Raw genomic sequence first — 21,209 nt, 5'->3', positions numbered from 1 at the left:
GCATGTGGGGGGTGAGCATGTGGGGGGTGAGCGTGTGGGAGGTGAGCATGTGGGAGGTGAGCATGTGGGGGGTGAGCATGTGGGGGGTGAGCGTGTGGGAGGTGAGCGTGTGGGAGGTGAGCGTGTGGGAGGTGAGCATGTGGGAGGTGAGCATGTGGGAGGTGAGCGTGTGAGAGGTGAGCATGTGGGAGGTGAGCATGTGGGAGGTGAGCGTGTGGGGGGTGAGCATGTGGGAGGTGAGCGTGTGGGGGGTGAGCATGTAGGAGGTGAGCATGTAGGAGGTGAGCATGTTGGATGGCAGATGGAATAGATGGGAGGAGCTGGAGTAGATATGACCAACATGCACTAGTACATGTATGAACTACCAAAGAATAAACAAATAACATTCTATTAAAAATAAACCAACACCCACCCGACCAAGCCCCTGGAATAATCCTAAAAAAGGAATTGAAAGAGCTCTACAATGCAAGCTTTAAAACACCCAAGAAGGAATTTTATTGCTAAGACCCCTCATGATCGTGGATTAGAAGAACATGAAGTCTAGATGGGACAGCAACTGTGACACTTTATGTTCGTTTTTGTTAGGCAGTTCCTGATATAGATTGTCCACAGTTTCCATCGGTGGTACACTGCCTCCCAGGCTCTTCTTCAGTGCATGGTTTAGTAGGATGGCTGCCCACACCTTAGTTCCCTGTGAGCCTTGTGCCATAGAGTGGGCCCATTTCCACTGAGACACATCATGGTAGTCACACACAGAGCCATCAGCAACTTGGTTCTTTCTTTTTCTTCCTTCAACAGTTTGATCCTTCTATCCTTCCTTGCTGAAGATGTGATCTCTTTAGATGCAGGACCTACAGGTCAAACCTAACTATTGTTCTTTCCCAGAGAAGAAAACCGTTTAGTATATGCGGATGACATGCAGTCCACACAGATGAGCCACAGTGTCTGTCTTCTGAAGAGGCTGCATTCTGTTAACAGGCTAGCTGGGTACAAGGACACGGCTCCAGCCTCAGGATGTCCTGTCTAGAGGGTGGGCACAGATGTAGGCTCGCCTCTCAAGGATCTGCCGAGACACTTTCTTTATCTGCTCATCCAGGTTTTCTGGAGCATCTGTGAGAGGAGAAAAAGGCACAGGCAATCCTTTCACAATAAGGTTGCGCGTTTTCACCTGTCAGCTCCCCACTGGGAAGCAGCATCCAAGGACCCCCAGGTCCTGCATGAGAGGGCTGTACTTGGTAACGAGCTCCTAGAAAGAGCACTTCACTACCTTCCACGGTCTCTCCCAGCCTTGTAGGCCGTGGAGGGCCCTGGCTGGGCCACAGCTGCAGGCTATTACGACATGTGCAGTAAAGGTTTTAATGGCCCTCTACACCATAACTGGAACCAGGGCTAAGGCTCCTCAGACTGCCAAGTCAGAGAACCTGGCTGTATTTCAGAACATGGACAAGCAGTTACGACAGAGGAAACATTTCAGATAGGGAAGCAGGCCGAAAGTCAGCATGTTTTCCGGGGCCAGCGCTCTTGGAGAAGCCGTTTCGTCACCTGTACAGCACACTGCCATTTTGGCTAGTCTGCAGCCAAGGAGACAGGTACAATGACAACTCTGACAGGTCCCCTTCTTTGGGGACCGCACTTGAACAGACACCAGCACCTCCTACATAGGAGGAATGTACCCCATCTGCCAAGCCCTCTCCTGTGAGCCGAACCCTCTTTCCCCGCTGAAGAAGACTGCAGCTGGTGCTCACGCTCCCACACGCCACCTCACTTACACTTGTCCAGCTGAGACAGGCTGAAGAGATTCTGGAAATAGGCTTCTGTACAGAACATGTTGGCCAACAGAACCTGGAGAACCAGAGTCAGAAAGGATGGCAACTGAGAGCTCTGAAGATGACTTCTGAACTCTAAGAAACCCAGCCTACTGCCACAGTGGGCATCACATCTTGGGCAAAAAGCTTTGCTAAGCAGTTACATAGCACTCTGACTGAATGCAGGCTGGCAGGAGCAAGCGACTCAGGAGCAAGCTCTGAGACAGCTCCTTTCTCTGTGAAGTGTGTGCCAAGAGCCCGGTAAGCAGGAGTTGCTACTAACTAACTCTGCTTCCTCCTGCAGGTGAGGAACGTGGAATGCGGGTAATGAAAGGAGGTGCCTGTTACCTCCCCTATCTGTCTCCTATACGAGACTGAGGCAGGAGCTGTATTTAGGAGCAGCACTCACAGGGCCACAACACAGCAAGCTCATCCACCCATCTCTGCACCCACCACTTGGTGCTGGAGACTGTCGCACCATCTCACGTGTACAGGGCTCTCCAACAGGCAACACCACTCACTTTCTCTCTTCCTCTGCTCCAGGCCCCATTAAAGACAGTGGGATGAAGGGCCTGTCCCAGCCGCCACGACCCTGACACCAACTCATTGTGGCTCTGTTCAGTACTTTCTGTGTAGGGCCGTAGAAGGCTTACCTCATGATCATGGTCCCGGAGGCCAATTCGGATGGAGCGGCTAGCCCGTGACAGCACAGCCGTCATGCCGTACAGGTTGATGAGGATGTTGGCTACCCGCTTCAACACCAGCTGTTCTTCTACGATGGTCTGAGGACAGAGGTTCAGGATGGTGACCAATGGCGCCCTCCCTTCTTTATACTTGGCACGTGACAAGCCTAAACAGTCTCAGAAACTTGTTTGATAGCAGAGACTGATGCTCAGTGTGCTGAATGTCCCCTACAGCAAGAGTCTTCTGAGATTAACTCCTGGCATTCAGCCCCAGGTAGGGGCCACTCCAGGTACTGCAGAGAGCCACTCTCTGGTTGGAAGGTGTTGAGAAAACTGGGACTGACCCACCCTGCAGGCCCTCCATGGCTGCGCTGGCTAGCAGTTCCAGCCCCATGCAGATCACGATTTCTGTTCTAGGCCAGGTCTCATAGGTGGGCAATGGGCACTAAGTAGCCCCATGGCTGCTGACCATGTGGGCATGTATGTAGGGGAGGCAGCGTCCCACACTGGCAGGATTCACTTACCTTTCCAAAACGGAGTAGCAGGGTCTCAACAGTCTGGCCAAAGTAATGCACATTCTCCTCAAGCTTGTTGGCACTGTCCTGTGAGAAGACAGACTCAGTGTCTCTTATCTGTGATGTTCCGCTTGACCCACCTAGTCACAGTCTGGAGTTCGATGGAGACAGGGCAGGAATAGAGTGGGGCATCTGAGTGGTCCCAACCTCCTGCAGGAGCCTGCATGCTAGTCACACCCTTCTGGATTGGGAGTACCTTGTGGGGATGTGCATAGTCCAAGCGGTGGGCATACTTACTCCAAGACTGGGGTGTACAGCGCCAGGATTGCCTGATAGTCCCAGGTCCACAGTTCGGCCCAGCGAGTCCCGAAGCTTCCGGCCAATGGTCTCAAGGACTGTGGTCACATTGCCGCTTTTCAGCTCTCTGCAGGAAGTGCAGTTTTATGACTGAAGACCCTACAGCTGGTTCCCACTGGCCAGCAGTACGGCACCATGGAACTCATGCTCGGCTATGGTGAGCATGCGTGCTCCATGCTGGTGGGGTTCTCCTCCTGGCAGGCAGGAGCCAGTTGTCTGGCCAGAGTCTGCACAATCCTGTCAGCAGCCTGCACACGGGCTCCAGCCCAGAGTGAGGTGGCTGCTCTGCCCTGGAGTGAGGGCAGAGGAGAGAAAGAGGGCAAGGAAGAGAAACTAGTCTCAGACTGGCCGCCTGCGGGGGGCACCTCTCTTCCTTAGCTTCTGGATGTCTCAGCAGTCCAGCCAAACTAGTAACATTTCCAAGAAGCAGGTGCCCTCCGGGGTGGGAGATGAGAGTCAGCAGGGGAGGGGGAGGTAGAATAAGTGTGCCCGGAGGACAATGGGACTCTAAAGGCAATGGGGACAACCTGGCAGGTTGCCCTTCCGGCTGCTTCCAGGCGTCAGTACGACATACATGCTACTGTCCTTCCTTGCGGCAGCTTTGCAGTGAGCCTGTGTGCAGACTGCACTCCCCACCCACTGCTCCGAGACTGGGTAGCCTTTTCCTCTGGCCCATCTAGACAGAGAGGGACCAAGGAACAGACGGGAAAATAGCACATACTTGATCCTCGAGGTCAGGATGCGTCCGGCATGCTGCAGGCCTGTCAGGGCAATGAACAACCGAAGAATCTCATTGGTTCCCTGTGGCCAGAAGTGCGAAGGTCAAAAGCAGCCCAACAGTGCAGTCTGCGACTGGTCAGGTACAGCCACTACTCCCTTTCCACCCAGTAGAAGCTGCCACTGACGCAGCCTGGGAGGTAGGCACAGAAGCAGGCTGTGGCCAGGTGTCAGGGAACACACAGAGAAGGGTGGTTAAGACTGCCCAGATGGTTTGGCCTCCCACTGGGGCTTCACCTCTCATAGCCTGTCCTGTATGGCTCATGCCTTTTTCTAGGTCCCAGAATCCTCATTAAAACTGAAACCAGATTTCTCTGGGTGATAAAGGGGTGTGCTGCCCAGGACACAGAAAGTATGGAACAGATAACCCATAGAGCTCTTTTAGACCAGAATCCTCAAGGAAGCTATAGACATCTGAGAAGCTCCTCAGTGGACTTCACACACACACTGCTTCTCCAAGGAAGAACACTACTCAACAGGACTACTAGGCTGCTAATAGCATTGTACTACAGAGCAGGATCTGTAGGCCCCTGAGCCAGGCTTCAGAGCCAGTACCATCCTGCAGCTGGACTGGCATCAAGGGGAGAGAAGCTCCCCTAGGAGGAGAAGCTGGGTATGGAGGCTCTTGTGGTATTGCCTCCAGCTCTGAACAGAGCCTGTTCCATGTAACTTCCCACCCTTCTGAGGACTATGGCCTCAAGAGCAAACCCTGCTTAGCCATGCCACCAAGACAGGAGCTAGAGAAATCCAGGCCTGTCCCTGGAGGAAGAGCCAATAGAGGGTAGCCCAGACAAGATGGCTTAGACATGCCTGGCTCTTGAGGGAGAGAACCCTTCTGCTTTTACATTGTGGGTGACTGATAAGGCGGAGATGTCGGCTGGGACCAAATGACCACAGAGACCTTCCACTGGTTCTGACAAGTCTGCCGACTACACTGCAGCTCGAACTCTCTCCCTGTCTAAGTGTCGGACTCTCATGGCCGCTGTGACATTGTGAAGACCTATCCATCTTGATTGTCCCATCCTCCTGGTGGGAGCATTCCACAACTAATTTAATCCCTGATCAAACTTTCCTATGGCTTCCAAAAATCCCTGTCCTGGTCAAGGTCATCCAAGGCCCAGATCCTTTGCGGTCAACTTCCATGTCCCAACTACTCCCCATCATGTTTCACCACCATATTCACATCGTGAGCAGGTGACTAGTGTGTCCACAAAGACTTCCTTACTCCTCATTTTCCTAGTAGTAACCCTGAAGCCCTGTCTGGGCCCAGTGTATGCCACCTGCCTCCCTGCCACACCCACTGCCCTTCCCCAAGGAGTCCTTCTGCCACGGTCATCAGGTTCATCATCAGCCACCTGCTCCCTTTGGGAGGCAGTCCACCTTTCACGCTGGCCTTGTCTCCGTGTCCTCCAGGCAGTCAGGCCCCACATGTCAACACACCATGGCCTCCCAAGTGTGTCTGGTCCCAGTGCCCTCCTTACGTGGTGCACTTCAACTCAGCTGACCCCCGTAGGTTTATAAATTAATGGAAGGCAACAGCTAGAAAATGAGGAAGGGGTGAGTGAGCCTTCCTTGGACACCATGAAGTGCTTCAGCTTCCTAAGAGTGAAACTCTAACCTGGAGAGTGTGGGATGAAGCAGAGCCGGAGCTGGGACTGGACCTCGTCGGGTTTCCCGTAGGTTTGCCCAATTCTGCCCGGGCAGAAGTAACTTGGCAAAACTTAAGCAGTCACTGGGAAGTCACTGTGGGCTCCTTGAATAGGGCCCTCAGGAGTGTGACTTGAGGGGACTGTCTCCAGCCTAAACGCCCTCTTACAAAGCCAGGGAGGATGGAGGCACTGGTGTATTATTAAGAGGGTCAACCAGAGAACACAGCCGGCTGACATCACTGGAGGCCATTTCTGAACACTTAGCCTCTCTCAGGACTGGGAAGGCTGGGAGGAGCACAGGGCATCACTAAGGAGGTGTACAGGGAAGTAGAATCAGCGGGGACACTCACCTCAAAGATTAGGAGAATGCGGGAATCACGTAGCATACGCTCGTAGGGGTAATCCCTCATGTAGCCTGAGCCCCCAAAGATCTGCAGAGCCTCGCTCACACACTGCCAGGCAGCCTCAGAGCTAAAAACCTGCCACAGACGCAGACAAGGTTAACGTCTGGTGGGAGTGCTTCACAACTGAGTCACTCCCTTGGTTTTCTAAAGGCAAGACCTGAGCTATGGAGAGTGGCTGCCCAGGATGCAGTTGGAGAATGTGGGGGAGACTGTGGAAATGACTGGTTCCAGGAGGAACCTCTGGGTAAGCACAGGGAAGTCCACTTTGCCTTCTAGGACCAGGGACCAACCTGTGTGTTCCATGCCCAACATGACTTGTCATGCCTCTGCACCAGGAAGCAGAGAGCTGTCCTGTGGACACCCACTCAGGTGAGCACCACTCTGGGTCCCTTCCCCCAGCTTCACCCTAGGGTCCTGCTAACCCCGTGGCTCAGATCAGAAAGGCTGATCTCCCTCTAGCTAGCTGCAGTTGCTATGATTACCTTCACCATGGCCGCCTCGATAGAGCAGTCAGGAAATCCTGGTTGGTCTAACATGCCCGCAGTGAGGTAAGCCATACTCTCCATTACATATGCCTTCTGAGCAATCAGCGCAAACTTTTCCTGAAATGTTCAGAAAACCAAAATCAAGAAGTGATCTGCATGTGCATAGACTCAGATCTTCTATCCTGTCTTCTCCTGAGATGCAAATTACATCAGAAGCCTTGCTGTCCCAGAGTCAGTATTGCCTTGTGTGAGTTTCTTCCTATGCCCCTGCCCATAGGCACAGTAGAGACAGCAACTGAAAACCTCTCCCCATCCAGTGAGCAAAGTCTTCAGTACCTGAATCAAACCGAATTCACTGAGATTCCTATTAAATTGTTTCCTCGTACAGGCATATTCAGCAGTCAGCTCTAAAGAAGAACAGAGTTGTCAAAACAAACAAACAAACAAACAAACAACCGGCTTTTGATTACTAGAAAACTCTAAGGCCAACATGTGACCCTTCAACACCCAGAACGAACTATGAAGCTCTGTCTCTGAGGTCTGAGCTCTGAAGCCAGACTTCCCACTTTCTGGCAGGCAGCTGGTTGGAGGTGAATTCTCAGTTCTCACAGGGAGCAGGCAGGAAGGTTAAGAACAGAGAATGCTGAGTCAGTTGTGAGGGTATGGAGGGAAACACTCTACCTCCCTTCTACCGGGCACCCAAGAATGCTGGGGCGATACAAAGAGGTGGAAGGCTGGAGGCATCTGGCACCAAGCCAGGTGCACGGGCATGCATCTAAGAAAGACATGGGAGTGGGCTCAGCACTCAGCCTTGAGGGTGCCTTCATGTCAGAGCTCTGGCTGGGGCCCCAGTGTGCACAGCTCTGGACAGTGCCAGGTTCTAAGAGGCCCAGAGGCACACTCTACCTTCGACCCAGGCACCAGTGCCTCTAACTCTGCCTGAAACTTGTTTTCCAAATAATTCCTCTGCCATGATCCAGTTGCTGCTCGTCTCCAACTGTTTCTACGCCCACACGTTTCCTTGATGAGAGCTATAGAACATGCTGCAAGGAGCCCGAACCTAGCAGGCAGGTTTGCTCTTAGGTCATGGGCCTGTGTAAAGCACCACCCTCCCTGGGCCACGGTTTCTCTACTAGTTACACAGAGGGAAGACCCCAAGCATGTGCCTACAATGTTGTAAACTCCAATGGTCACAAAATACGCAGGGTTGTTTCTGCTTCTGGCACTCCACAGCCAGAGCTGGGCCCAGAGAGCCATGGGCCCTAGTGAGATCGCAGCTAATGTTTCTTAGCTCATGGGCTGGAGTTCAATAAACAGCCATGTTTGCCATGGACAGAGCAGCAGCCCTTTATGCTCGGACAGAATGCCTGACTAGTGTGTAAAGCAGAGGAGCGCTGGCATGTACAGCCTCTGGAGGAGGGGTACCTTTGGTCTAAATCAGTGGCCAGATTCTAAACTTAAGTGTCTGTCCACGTGCCCAGCTGAGACTTGCCCACCAGCAGACACGGTGCAGACATTCCTGCATGCAGCAGGTGCTGCAGAGGGCTCCTCCTGCTCCTGACTCATCTACTGTGGAGATTACTCTCCATGTCAACCTGACTGGCTTTAGCACCTCTGGGCATGTTTATGGGGGAGTTTCCAGACATTTAGTTGAGGAGGGAAGAGCCACCCTGAATAAGGGCAGAATCAGCACATAAGCTGAAAGTCACGGGGGCACCAACATCCACTCTTTCTGCTTCCTGACTTCACACACAATGTGAGCAACTGCCTCACACTCCAGCAGCCAGAGCTAGAGATGCTTTCTAGGCAGCCCCTGCCAGGTGGTCCGTGTATTCAGTGGGAGCCAGAGCACCCTCCCTCCCTCCAGTCCCTTTGTGAGTGGCTGTCACAACACTGACACCTACCAATCAGTTTCTTGAGCATCCCAGCCACAGCACAGCCCATGCTGAATCGCCCACTGTTGAGGATGTTCATGGCGACCTGTGGGGAGAGTGGAAAGTCCAGACGCACTGAAGGAAGCCGAGGGAGCCAGCCATGCCCACTGGTTCTCATGAGTGAAGGCAAACAGCTACAGAATTCCATGCCAACCTCAGGCCAAGTTAACCACCCTGCCTGTCTTCAGGCCAGAGGCAAGCAGGTCTGATCCTCAAACTAGCTGGCTGTTCTACCTTTCCATCAACATCACTGGCTGCGCTCTGACCACACAAAAGTCATTGCTCATAGTCTAAATGAGCCTACACCTGTCAGTACTCCTTTCCATGGGGAGGGGACAGAAACTCAGACTGATCTAAGTATGCGCAAGCAGCAGGAACATTCTAGCTGTGCTTCAGGATCAGCACCCACACTTTACACAGGAGGAGCTGTGCTCCAGGATCAGCACCCACACTTTACACAGGAGGAGCCGTGCTTCAGGATCAGCACCCACACTTTACACAGGAGGAGCCGTGCTCCAGAGCTGTGTCAATACTTCCTCAGGACTACAGGCAGCACACACCAGGCAGACAAGCCTGCATACAGATGACCCTAGTGACTGATGCCAGTGCCTACAATAGTGGCCGATGGCCTTGCCAGCCCTGTGTCTTTCCTTGCCCTTTAGTCTGAGCCAGCACAGTGAGTAGCTGCGAGCCACACAGGTTCACAGCTCTGGTTCCATGCTCTGCTACCCCATCCACAGTCACAGGGGTTTTCTTAACCAACCAGAGAGTTCAAGTGAAGAAACTTAGCGAAGCCACAGGCTTCATTTTTAGAACGCACAGCAAAACCCCTCATGTGGAACCCTCATGCACTATAGCCACTGTGGAAAAGTTCTTCAAATATCCAGCAAATTCTATTACTACATTTACACCCAAAAGGACTGAGAACATGTTATTCAAAGAAAAACTTTAAGACAAAAGATCACGACAGAATTATTGACACTAGCCCCAAAACTGACAACAATTCAACCCATGAACAGATGAGGAAGCCATGGCTTGCCCACAGTAGATGATTACCTACCATTCAAAGGAATGAAACACTGACTCATGCTGTGACATGATTATGGCTTAGAATATTATGTGGAAGCAGCCAGTAACAAAATACACTGCATGTGGTTCCAGTCGTACGAAATGCTTATCATCCACAAACCCAAAGAACAAGAGAAAACAGCAGTCGCCAAAGGCTGGGGTGGGGCTGGAAGCGTAGCATTCCCGCAACCAGAAGCAATGCTGGCACAACAGACTACACATTACAACTGATGGAAATGTGTATAAACTATTTCTTAGTAAAATATAAATCTGGGGTTAGAGAGACGGCTCAGTGCCTAGGACTTGCAGAGGACTGGGGTTCCGCTTCCAGCACCCACACAGTGGCTTACAGGAGCCTGTAATCTAGTTCCATGGCACACATGCAATTTACATACATAAACGCAGACACTCACACATGTACATAGGAAAAGGAATCCAGTTGAACAGGGTGGTACATGCCTCTCATCCCAGAACCAGGGGCAGAGGCAGGTGGGTCTCTGGGCAATGTGGCCTGAGTTCCAGGCCAGTCAGAACTACATAGTGAGACTCTATGTAACTCTTTAATATGTAAACCTGACCACAGGGGAAAGCTTAGGGCAGGGACTTAAGTTGATCGGCTCTTGGAACCCGAGCTTCTCAGCCCACTGACTGGTCTGCCTGTCGCACCTGCTAGAGAGGGGAAGGCCACTCCTCACTCAAGATGGAGTGTGTCTCCAAGGAGATAAAGGCTCCTCATCATCCTCCCCAGACTCCCTCCTCTAGGAGGCCGTTTCTCCAGCCTCTGTGTTGCTGATTTCCTATGCCCAAGAGCTACACGCGGTCACAGGTAAAGCACAGGCTAGCCTGCTAGGAGAAAGGATAGGGCAGGGCATGAGACTCACATGTACAACGGCACAGAACTCACAGGAGGCTGGCCTGCAACTTACCTTAAAGCCACCTCCAACTTCTCCAAGGACATTTTCCACAGGCACTCTGGTATTTTCAAAATGGACTTCACATGCTAAAACACATGGAATGTACAGCTTGTGACTGACAAATGTAAAACACACAGGCCTGTGACTGACTGATTAATCCACGCACTTAGCATGTTAGAGAACAGGGAAGACAGGCAAGCCAAGTTCCTGCCTTCACAGAGCTCATTATTTGGCCAGGAAGAGAAACCACAATGCAAGAGCATGTTAGCACTATCAGCTATGATGAAGCACGCCGCACAGGAGAGAGGCAGAGCTGCAGGGAGGCTAGCAGTCTCTTCTAAGGTAACATTTAACCAAAGCTGAGAGCACTAAAGACAGAAAAGCAAATGAAGAGTAGCAGCATCTCCTCAGACCTTGGCGTCAACAGGATTCTTCTGAGCTAGAGGACCTGACCATTCTTTCAAAAGGCTACTCTGCTGGGTACAAGGAGCACTTGCTTTCCTCTTTGACTTCCTCTTTTATTCCTGGACCATCTTTTGGGGTCCTGCATGCTGCTGTGGCACCAGCTTCTCAGTTGTCAGCAGGTAAATAACACTGCTGAAATGCTCAGCTCCAAAGATATAGGGTACACAGCTGTGGGCCTTGATGTGCCAAGAGTGGAACACAGTCCCTGTAGGATGGCTACTCTAAAACTACACCGAGGCTAGTCTAAGAACTCCATGGCCATACTGGGTGAACTGAAGGCAACAAACAGGACACCAGCTCCACTGCAGCGAGGGTGACCAAGGAATGACAGGTGGGTCTGCACAGTAGGGAGAGGAAGGGGCCTCTAGGAAAGAAAGATGGGGCGCCAGCCACAGGATGTTTACCCAAGACAGCTGTGGCTCTGCAATGTGCATTCCTGCCCCTGCTCAGGCTGGGATTTCAACTGGCCTCACCCACCTGGATTCAACAACACTGAACGTACCCAAGGAACTAGAGTGCTGAACTAAATCCACAAGCAACTAAGTGCCATTTCACCTCCATAGCTGGTCAGAGTGGACAGGGAGCCTGTCTTTCAGTTCTCTCTGTCACACACGTACACACGCATATCTGCCACACTACTTACTGTTGGAGCCTCGGATGCCCAGTTTATCTTCCGGCTTCCCATTGGTGATTCCACCAAAGTCTCTTTCTACTATGAACGCAGTGATTTTGTCTTTTATTGAGCCGTCGGAATCAACCACCTCAGTTTTTGCAAATACAGTAAAAATACTGGCCAGTCCTCCATTGGTGATCCAAACCTGAGGAAAAAAACAAAAGATCCTTGGAGACAGTCCTCAGATTATCCACTTTGAGGCCACCAGACCTGGAGAGTACTCCAGATAAGCCACGCCTGTGTGGAAGAGCACGGGAGCACAGCTTAGTCTCTGCAGTGCAGGGCAGGAATGGAGACAAGCTAATGACACTAGCAAGACCTCCAGGCTGTGTGCACCAGACAGCTCTGCTTGTTAGCAGACCACCGCCGGCAGACTAAAGACGGGACTCAGCATTGCTCCACAAATACAAATGTGCAATTTCATACACTGCATTTTATTTATCATCTAAAAAAGTGAAAATGAGGGGTGAGAGAAGGAAAGAGCACTCAAGGGACTGCAGAGGATGGAAGTTAGCTATTGATTCACGCAAACAAACTAACCAGGGAAAAGTGTAAGCAATAAGCAAGGAAACCTGAATGCTCACTAGGTAAGAAGACATCATGATCCTTTGCCCCACTTGCTAACGGTATTACAGTGTTCTGTCTTTACACAATCCTTGATTTAATCTCAAGGATACCATCCAGAGGTGGGGATGCCGACAGAATAAATACTACCAGCCGTGAGTGTGCAAATGCTCTAGCCGGGTGCCAGGGCCATGGATGTGTACTGCGCTAGACTGCACCTCTTTGGAATTGAAAATAAACCCACAAAAGCAGCTGAAGGAGCAGAATCAAGGAGACTGGAGTTAGACTGCCTTGCTCCAGCCACTCAGCTATGCCTCAGGCTGTTCTGACAAAAGAGTGGCACACACCCTGTGTGATGTGCAGATCCTGCAGCCCCTGGCACACAGAAGGTAGACACAGAGGCAGTGAGCACTGACTAACCCTGGCAGGGCAATGCAGCCATGCTGTACCTTGGAGCCATTGAGGACAAAGTACTTCTTATCTTCACTTAATGTGGCTCTGGTCTGGATGGAGGCAGCATCACTCCCACTGCAACGACAGAAAGATGGATTGAGGAAGAAAAGTACAAGAGTAAGATGAGAATGGTTCTGAGGGCTTGGAAGTAAGACAGCCCTTTAAAATACGGGTCAGACAAAAAACATTGGTTCCACTTCAACTCTGATGCTCAAACAAGGAAAGTGTCCAGAGTCTGGAAGCAGATGGGCACAACCCACTAAAACTTATACTAGTAAGATATGTGTGGGTAACAAGTCAAAAAGTGGTAGTTAAACAGTCGGGCCTGAAGTTTCAACATGAGATGTGAGCTTCACAGGGCTTATCAAGGGCCTGTGTGTGTTCAGGCCATGGCAGGAGGAAGCCTGTTCTAGGATTTCAAACAAAGGGAAGCAAGATTAAACAAGGTGGCATGCCAGCTGGCCTCGCATCAGAACCTGAGTGTTATCCAGGCCTGTCTCGTCCTTGCTGAGCGACCTTGGATTGATTACAACTTCACCAAGCCTCAGCCCCTAATGTGAAAATGGGGACTCAGCGCCCACCCCATGTGCTCTGTAGGACTCAGGGGCATTGGAGTATATCCCTGAGAGCCAAGTGGCTGGTGAACCCAAACACCGACTTAGTAGACACTGCAGGGATAGTTATTGATTTCCTGAAGGCTTCAGAGATGAGGAAACACAGCTCCACATCCAGGGACCTTGGACACAGATGACAGTTTGAGGAGACAGACCTGGCTGGCTCTGTTAGGCAGAAGGCTGCGATGTGTTCCCCGGATGCCAGTCTGGGCAGATACTTGGCCTTCTGTTCCTCATTGCCGACCAAGATAATCCCCTAAATGAAATAGACAGACCACGAGAAGATGAATGAGACGCACTTACGAGGCAGCCCCTCTGTGGCAGTATTTACTTCTCTCAGGAGAAGACAGTCTGACTCAGAGCCAGCGGCCTCAGACATGACATAGGAGGCCAGCCTGCCCAGCTGAGGGAAGGCCCATGACTTATGCACAGGGGCAGACACAAGGGGAGCTTGAGGTCCACATCTAGGACTGCAGGGCACTGGGTGAGTGTGGGAACTTACAAGCTGAGGACCTCTCCCTTATGGACAGGGTGGCCTGGACAACAGAATGTGCACGCATGGGGGTACTGTAGCCAGTATGGGAATGTACATCTTAAAGCTGTGCTCCCCAACCCCAACCCTGTTGAAAATAACTGCAGTCTGAATACTTAATCATGGGCTGCGAAGCGGATGTGGAGCCCACGGAGCTGTCTGTCACTTGTACACAGCTACTGTGAAACCCTGGAGGGCTGTGTGTCTTTGCAGCTGCTCCTTCATGCTCGAAGTTGAGAGGGCAAGTAAGGTATACGTTAGGACAGCACAGCTCAGGAAAGGATTCATGTCCAAAGACAACACTAATCTGTGCCTCAAAGGGCAAGTGCAGCTAGGCTTCTCCTCTGGACCCTGAGCTGTAACAGCCATTTATGTCACAAACAGCCCTCTGTCTGTCTCCTACTGCCTCCAGAAAGCCCAGATACAACCTCGAACAACTGACCTTGAGGCCGATAGCCTGGTGTGCGGCCAGGGTCGTCGTGATGGACGCATCTGTGCCGATGATCTCCCCAAGCCGAGCATACATGGTATTGGAGAGGCCCAGGCCACCTAAGGCAGACAAAAAGGCTGGCAGACTTTTCCAACTGGGGAAAGGGACTCATTTTATTTTTCTAACTTTAAAGTAACATCAGATACTATAAAAAAATTTTTTTAAAAAACACAGAACGACACAATGAAACTATCATGTATAATCTTATCCAGAGCATGTCTGTGTATATCTTCCAGATTTCTTTGGGTCAGGAAATAGATACGAAGCTGAATTGTTAATACGGACATCTATTCAAACAGTAAGTCACGAGTATGCTGCAAATCCCTTCTAGCACAAAGGCATTTCCAGTCCAGAGGCACCAGGGCAAGACTCTACTGCTGTGGCACTGGAACACTTGGGATAGTGTAAGTTTTCTGTGGTGCAAGCCACCCTGTGCACTGCAGTGTGTTTTTCACCTATATCTCAGCTTGAACCAGCTCCACATCTGGTACTGCTATGGATTTATTCTGTGTAGCTGAGAGCCCACCTTCTGATGTCCAAGGGAGGCTAAACTTCAGTATCTGGAGAAGCAAACAGGTGAGGAACTGAAAGACCAAGAAAACCTATATGCTACAGTAATGACATCATTGGTTGTGGTGGGAAAATGCCCCAAATAGCACCTCTGCAAATAAGTAGCTCACAGCCAGTGTTGCCAACTACACTCTCCCTGCATCTCACGGACCTTCAGCTGGTCACACCCAGAGGCTGCCCTGACAATGTCCACAGTCCAGGCAGGTGAAGGCTGTACAAGCACAGCTTTATATGCATCATTTGGCACTTAAGACTACAGAAGACTACCTTTAAAGGCCTCTGGTCCTGAACAAGAAGCCCTTTATGCACACATGGAAAGCGCATGCTAAAGAGATGGACCAGCAAGTGACTGGTCACTGTTGTGACTTACCATATTCTTCTGGGACCTGTATCCCAAAAAGTCCCAGGCTCTTCAATTTCTCTAAGGTGTCAACTGGGATTTTTCCCTCCCGGTCAATTTTTTGAGAGTCCACTGACAAAAACAAATATCTCGATTAGGCAGGGAAAACTAAATAAGATATACTCATATAAGTAAAATTATACAGAATGGTTTTTGTATAGTATACTAATACCAGTGGCAGAAAATGTCTGACACCTGAAGCTGTTTAGTCAGGATCACTCAGCATGTTGTTGGTTTTATGCAACCAGGTGTGTAAGAGCTGTATTTTTTAGTGACTGGTGGCACTAACCTAGGTGCTAGTCAACAGGGTCATGTAGAGAAGCGCTGTATTATGTACGCCTATGACCCAGATTCCTGGAGGCATACTATGATGGTACATCTTACTTAACAATTGAATTTGAAATGATTTAGGAACAAAACCTCTGGGTGTGCCTTTGAGGAGTTCCCAGAGAAGGGAAGAGCCTTCCCAGATTTGGGCAGCACCACTCCATAGGCTGCACTCCTGGGTGACATGAAAAGAGAAGGCAAGCTGAGGACCAGCTCAGAACCATCCATTCTCCTGGTTCTGTCTGGATGTGAGAACCGAGGAGATCTTGTCTCCAAAACCAAATGGCAAAATAATGACATGGAATTTAAGTAAAATCTAATCATAAAAAGACAGCACAGGAATCCTCACAATCTAACTGAATCTGTATCTTCATGACCATACACACCACACGAGACCGCTCACACACCTATGCACCAGTGCACGTGAAGCTTTGTGCAATCGGGGGTGGGGGGGGGTGGGGGGGGGTGGGGGGGTGGGGGGGTGGTCAGCTGGGCAGCTCTGATAGCAATATCCTGTTGTGATGTTAGCTGAGTTATGCAAGAGGCCACCACTGGAAGAAACCAGAAGAGCATACAGTCCCCAGACCACAAGCCATGAATGGTTCCTAAGCAGCCAGCACAAAGACCTAGACCTAACCCTAGCAACACAGGCCACCTTATACAGCCTTTGCCCCAGTGTGCGACCAGTCAGTCTGAACTGCCTGGCCTCAGCTATCTTCATCTTTTCATTTTATCAAGTCTTACACAAGTTTTAGCCTGCTGCAGTGTATACAACAGAGACCTAGAGGGGACCTGCATTAGTGTCTTTTAACTAAGCAGAAATGGGGTGGTCCCTAAAGGCTCCATTATGAGAAACTGTTCGTAACTTAATAAAGACGCTAAGTGCTTCCTCTCTCAGTAGTGCTTCTAATGTAGCAATCAATTCATCTTGGAATGGAAGAGCAATAAAAAAGAAAGCCATACACACCTTCTTCAGTAAAGAATCTTTCCAGCGGTCCCACAAACTGACTGATTTCACTAAGTTCATCTTGACTAACCTCTGGAAACGGGAAAACGCCTTTCTAAAAGTGAAAAACATGCATGACACATTTAATTTTCAGCAACTTTTCAGTGTAATATTTATCAAGAAGGGAAGGGGTAAATAAGTGTGTCCATTCCACATCTGGTCCCAGGAAGGAGGCAGAAAATGGCTTTGGCAGATACTTCAGGATTGGGTCTTATTACGCTGAAGACTCTCTTGTATCTCCTCCCCTCCCCCATGCAGGTGGGCTGAATCCTAATCTTTAACAGTTTCCTTATCAATAACAAGTGGTGGAGAGTGTTCATAAGCAAGGAGCCTGGGGTTACATTTAGATCTGCTGCTTACTAATTTTGAGGCCATCAGATTCCAGCAGTATTCCCGCTTTGTCTCCCACAATGTGCAGGTCACATTCCCTCAAGGTCCCTTTGAACTCGTTGGTATGAGGGCTCAAATGTTCTCTGTAGTCAGAACATATTCTAATCATCATGTGTGTCCCACTTTGGGCAGCTGTTTCTTATGTTGTGAATACTGGCTTCCTGTGCCAAGCATGTGAGGTAGCAGGGTCACAGGACAAGAAGCCAACCTGAGCTCAGCCACTCTTACATATGGGGCTGGATCGAGCAACTTAAATGTCCTCTATTAGTGTGGTTTCCAATCCTGTCCATCAAAGAAAGTAACCTGAGGGTAGGAAAGGACATTCCTAGGTCCTGGAACAGGAAGTAACTATGTGTGAGATTCCAGCTCTTCCCATGTCCACTCTCTTTTCCTGGAGAATGACTTGCCTTCTTATTGCTAGTGGCCAACTAGCCAGGATTCCCTGTTGGCCTCTGATGTCACCCACATGGCTTGCGGATCTGTGACCGTCTGAGCACTGGCTACCACTGTAATCGCTGGAATGAGGCTGAATAGCAGAACCCATCTCTGCTGAACAGGGGCAGATCACACGTTTCCAGGCTCAGCAGTTCCCCTATCTCCTTGGCTCCTCTCATCACAGGGGAGCCCTCAATTTTCCCCATCCTCTGTCCCATTCCTCACTTTCCTGACTCCACATTAGCAAGACTACACAATCTATTTGCTTAGAGACACAAGAGGCTCATGGGTCTCTAAGCAAGAGACAACTGGCTTAAAGGACTACGCTGCTGTCCACTGTGAGGCAGACTGAACAGGAACCATGGCTCCTCTCACCACTGTGAGCCTCTTGAAACACAGCTGCCTGCCCCCTTTGTAGAGAGCAGAGGCTCGAACCACGCCCACCCCATCACCTTCACAGCCTCACTGTTCACCTAGTCTTGGTCAAATGGCCGTGTGAGAGGAAGGTGCTCCTGATCCCAGAGGGCAAACTAGGTAAGAACAGACAACCTGGCAAGTAGCTGGTATTCACACATAATTAAAGGATTAAAAACTTCAGGGAGCCAAGCATGATTATGCACACCTTTAATGCCAGCACTTGGAAGGCAGAGGCAGGTGGACCCTTGTGAGTTCAAGTCCAACTTGGTCTACATAGCAAGTTCCAGGTCAGCTAAGGCTACATACACATCAAGACCCTGTCTCAAAAACAACAACAACAACAACAACAACAACAACAACAAATATAATCTTCTCCAAACAAAACAACACCCCCCAACAAAACCAAAACAGCATAAAACTCCAGGAGGAGATCCTGAGGGCTAGAAGGAAAAACGTCCTCTAGACAACAGAGACAAAAATTGAGTAAGGCACACCATGGGAGAGGAGCTTAACTTCAATTAGTGTCTTTCAAGTTGGTAAAGCAACGGAGCCTGTTATTCAAGAAATCCTACTGCATAAGTCAACTTCAAAAGCCAAGTGGCTGCAACTAACTCTGCTTTGTTACCCAAACCTCATCCAGTCAAGCTCCCACTAGCCCGTGTGGAAGCTTCAGGTCCAACCAAGTGCAGTACGGCAGCCACGGGCATGGACTGCTGGGACACTCTCTCCCTGAGACTCTTAAGCACCACTGCCACTGTCCTAATCAAGGCGCAGGAATGCTTTGAGAGCTGGTGTGTGTCCAATTCTGAAAGTAGTAGTAGCAAAGCTGCTTAAAAGTGGTCAGGTCCTGAATATAACTTGAAGATAGACCAAGATTACTTAGTATAGGATTCAATGTGGCTATGAAAAGAAGAAGAGGAGGAGGAGGAAGAGGAGGAGGAGGAGGAGGAGGAAGAAGAAGAAGAAGAATCAAAAGAGTTACTGCAGAATGTATTGAAAAGGCTAAATCACAGAAGGGTCATCATCTATGGTAAAAAAGCTGCTGGGAGAAGCAGGACTGAATGGGATCCAGAAGGGAAGTTTCATATATGCTTATTAAAATGCTTATTAGCCATCTAAGGGAAGTTTCTGAGCAAAAAGGTGGACATAACTGTGGAGTTAAGGGGAAAACTCTTTAAGTTGGAAAATAAATGTGAGTCATAAAAGAAGAGGTGGCATTTAAAGCTAAGACACTGAGTCAGGTCACCAAGGGGCTGATGGTAATGAAAGTGAAGGTCTGCAGACCTGAGGGAACTTGGGCTTTGCTAGGGGTGGCATACAACTGCAATCTGGCACTCAGGAAGGAAGGCAGAGGTAGAAAGATCCTGAGTTCCAGGGAGACTGGAACTCAAAGCAAACAATCAACACAACCACCACTGCCACATGATGATGATGATGAAGGAGAAGGAGAAGGAGGAGGAGGAGGAGGAGAAGAAGAGGATGAAGAAGAAGAAGAAGAAGAAGAAGAAGAAGAAGAAGAAAACAATACAAACAACAACATCAGCAAAATTCCCTCCAACTTCAACTGGGCTACCAGAGACACTGGCCAATGTCTACAGGTTGGTTGAGAAACCAAGGAACTAACAAAGGAGATGACGAGAGGAGGTTTTTCAGAAGCGCTCAGAAAGTAGTTGTCTGCATTAGACACCAATGATGGGTCTGGTAGGAACAGGAAAGAGAAGGAGTAACTTTGATCTGGCAATGTGGAGAACACTACTGGCTGCTAGACAAAGCCAGGGGGCACAGGTTCAAGATGCAGAACTGTCCTTGAGTAAGTGAGAAAGCTGAGTTCTAATGCCCAGGTCTGCCCCTGCTAGAGGGGGACAGTACACAACAGTAGTAGAACGCAGGTGACATGGGGGGGGGGGAGCGGGGAGACACAGCTGACTGTTAGGACACTAACTACATGAGCAAGCAAAGCTGATGAGTGACGGTGAGGTAGATGTAAAAGTTAAAGGGGGATAAATGCCCACTTCTTTCCTCCTCGTGTCTTTGAAAGGCAGGAGAATCCAAGCTACAGCACCATCATCAGCCCCAGGTTGTGGGAAAACCGGTTCCCATAGTTCAAAGTTCTAGCTTTGAACTTTGCAGCAGGGCAGCCACTCTTAGCCAGAGTCTTGGCTTCGGCTTTAATGAAGTCAGTCAGACAAGATGAGATGACTGTTCTAAACACACCTAAAAAGAATCGAACTCCATTCTACTGAAAAGCTTTTCCATGCCTAACGTGATCGGTGCGTTATGGAGTAGAGGTTGCTCCAGGTTGGGCTGTGGATCTCTGAAAGGGGAAAGGAAACCTGGGGGAAGCCTCGGAGCTGAAGGGAGGCCAGAGAAGGAGCTATTTAGAAATCATATTTCCTTGCTGAAACAGAGAAATGTCATCGTAATCACCTCTTCAAGGATTCCAAGTTTACCTGAGCCTTAAGAAATAGCTGGAAAGGCAGGTGTGATGGCGCACTAGTGTAAACCCATCCTCTGGAGAGTAAGGCAGGAGAATCACGGATTCAAGGCCTGCCTGGTCTACGGAGGGAGTCCAGAGGCAGGTTGGGCTAATAATATCTCATGAGATCCTGTCTCAAAACAAAAACCTCACTGACACTATTTAAGTCACATTCCCCTTGAGCCCAGCCTCTTGGGACTCAGATAAAGTTCCATCCATCTCCGGCCAGGTACCAATGGAAGGTGGAAGCGGAGAACACGGGCAGCCAGGACTTGCCCTACCTGCTCGATGTTGCCCAGGAAGAGCTCCTTGGCGAAAGAGCGGCTCTGCAGACTGGTGTGCAGCGCGCGGCGCCTTGCCGTGAAGACCCTCAGCACTCGGGAAGCCCGCGCCGCAGCGGCCGCCGCCGTCGCCCCACGCGACAACATCCTACAACCAGACGTGCGGCTCAGGGGTCCGGACTTCAAGCCACCGGAAGCCTCGTCGCGCGTACTGATGACGCAATCACCCGGTTCCCAGGCGCCCTCAACCAGCTCCAGTAGCCAAGGTCTTGGCTAACGGAGCTCCGCAACCGGAAGCTAGCCCGCCCCTCCTGGTGATGCACGGTCTTGCGCAGCCTGATGATGCCCAGGCAGCTCTGGAGGGAACCTGGACCGAGGCTGTTGCACAGTTCGTACCTGAATATGTTTAATAAACGCCTCCTACGCAAAGCATTGCTTATGTAATGTAGATGTTGTTAATTTCTTTTAATCATCCGAACAGGCTAGGAATTTTTGTTTGCTTATTATAATTTTGCCAGTAAGAAA

The 21,209-nt window shown here is 50.1% G+C and overlaps 1 protein-coding gene across 2 annotated transcripts; it reads right to left on the bottom strand.

Moving 5' to 3' along the window:
• Positions 1-467: 467 nt before the first annotated feature.
• ACAD9 (acyl-CoA dehydrogenase family member 9) lies at positions 468-20,906 on the bottom strand. Of its 2 annotated transcripts, XM_084769011.1 has the most exons (18): positions 20,685-20,906; positions 16,647-16,740; positions 15,323-15,424; positions 14,335-14,441; positions 13,516-13,616; positions 12,743-12,821; positions 11,700-11,874; positions 10,604-10,677; positions 8,580-8,655; positions 7,012-7,082; positions 6,673-6,792; positions 6,137-6,265; positions 4,082-4,161; positions 3,301-3,427; positions 3,013-3,090; positions 2,459-2,587; positions 1,770-1,842; positions 468-1,110 (listed from the first exon to the last, which is right to left on the bottom strand). In XM_084769011.1, the coding sequence occupies exons 1-18, from the start codon at positions 20,829-20,831 to the stop codon at positions 1,010-1,012; spliced, it is 1,863 nt and encodes a 620-aa protein (XP_084625137.1). In that variant the 5' UTR covers positions 20,832-20,906; the 3' UTR covers positions 468-1,009. The 2 variants fall into 2 exon arrangements, with proteins under 2 accessions (XP_084625137.1, XP_084625138.1); XM_084769012.1 differs by lacking the exon at positions 16,647-16,740 and having other exon boundaries at positions 20,685-20,828.
• Between the last annotated feature and the right edge of the window lie 303 nt (positions 20,907-21,209).

Source organism: Acomys minous, assembly GCF_964271855.1.
Source record: "Acomys minous genome assembly, chromosome: 19".
Taxonomy (NCBI): Eukaryota; Metazoa; Chordata; class Mammalia; order Rodentia; family Muridae; genus Acomys; species Acomys minous.
The sequence above is the reverse complement of the archived record's forward strand: the minus strand, read 5'-3'. Positions and strand labels throughout refer to the sequence as shown.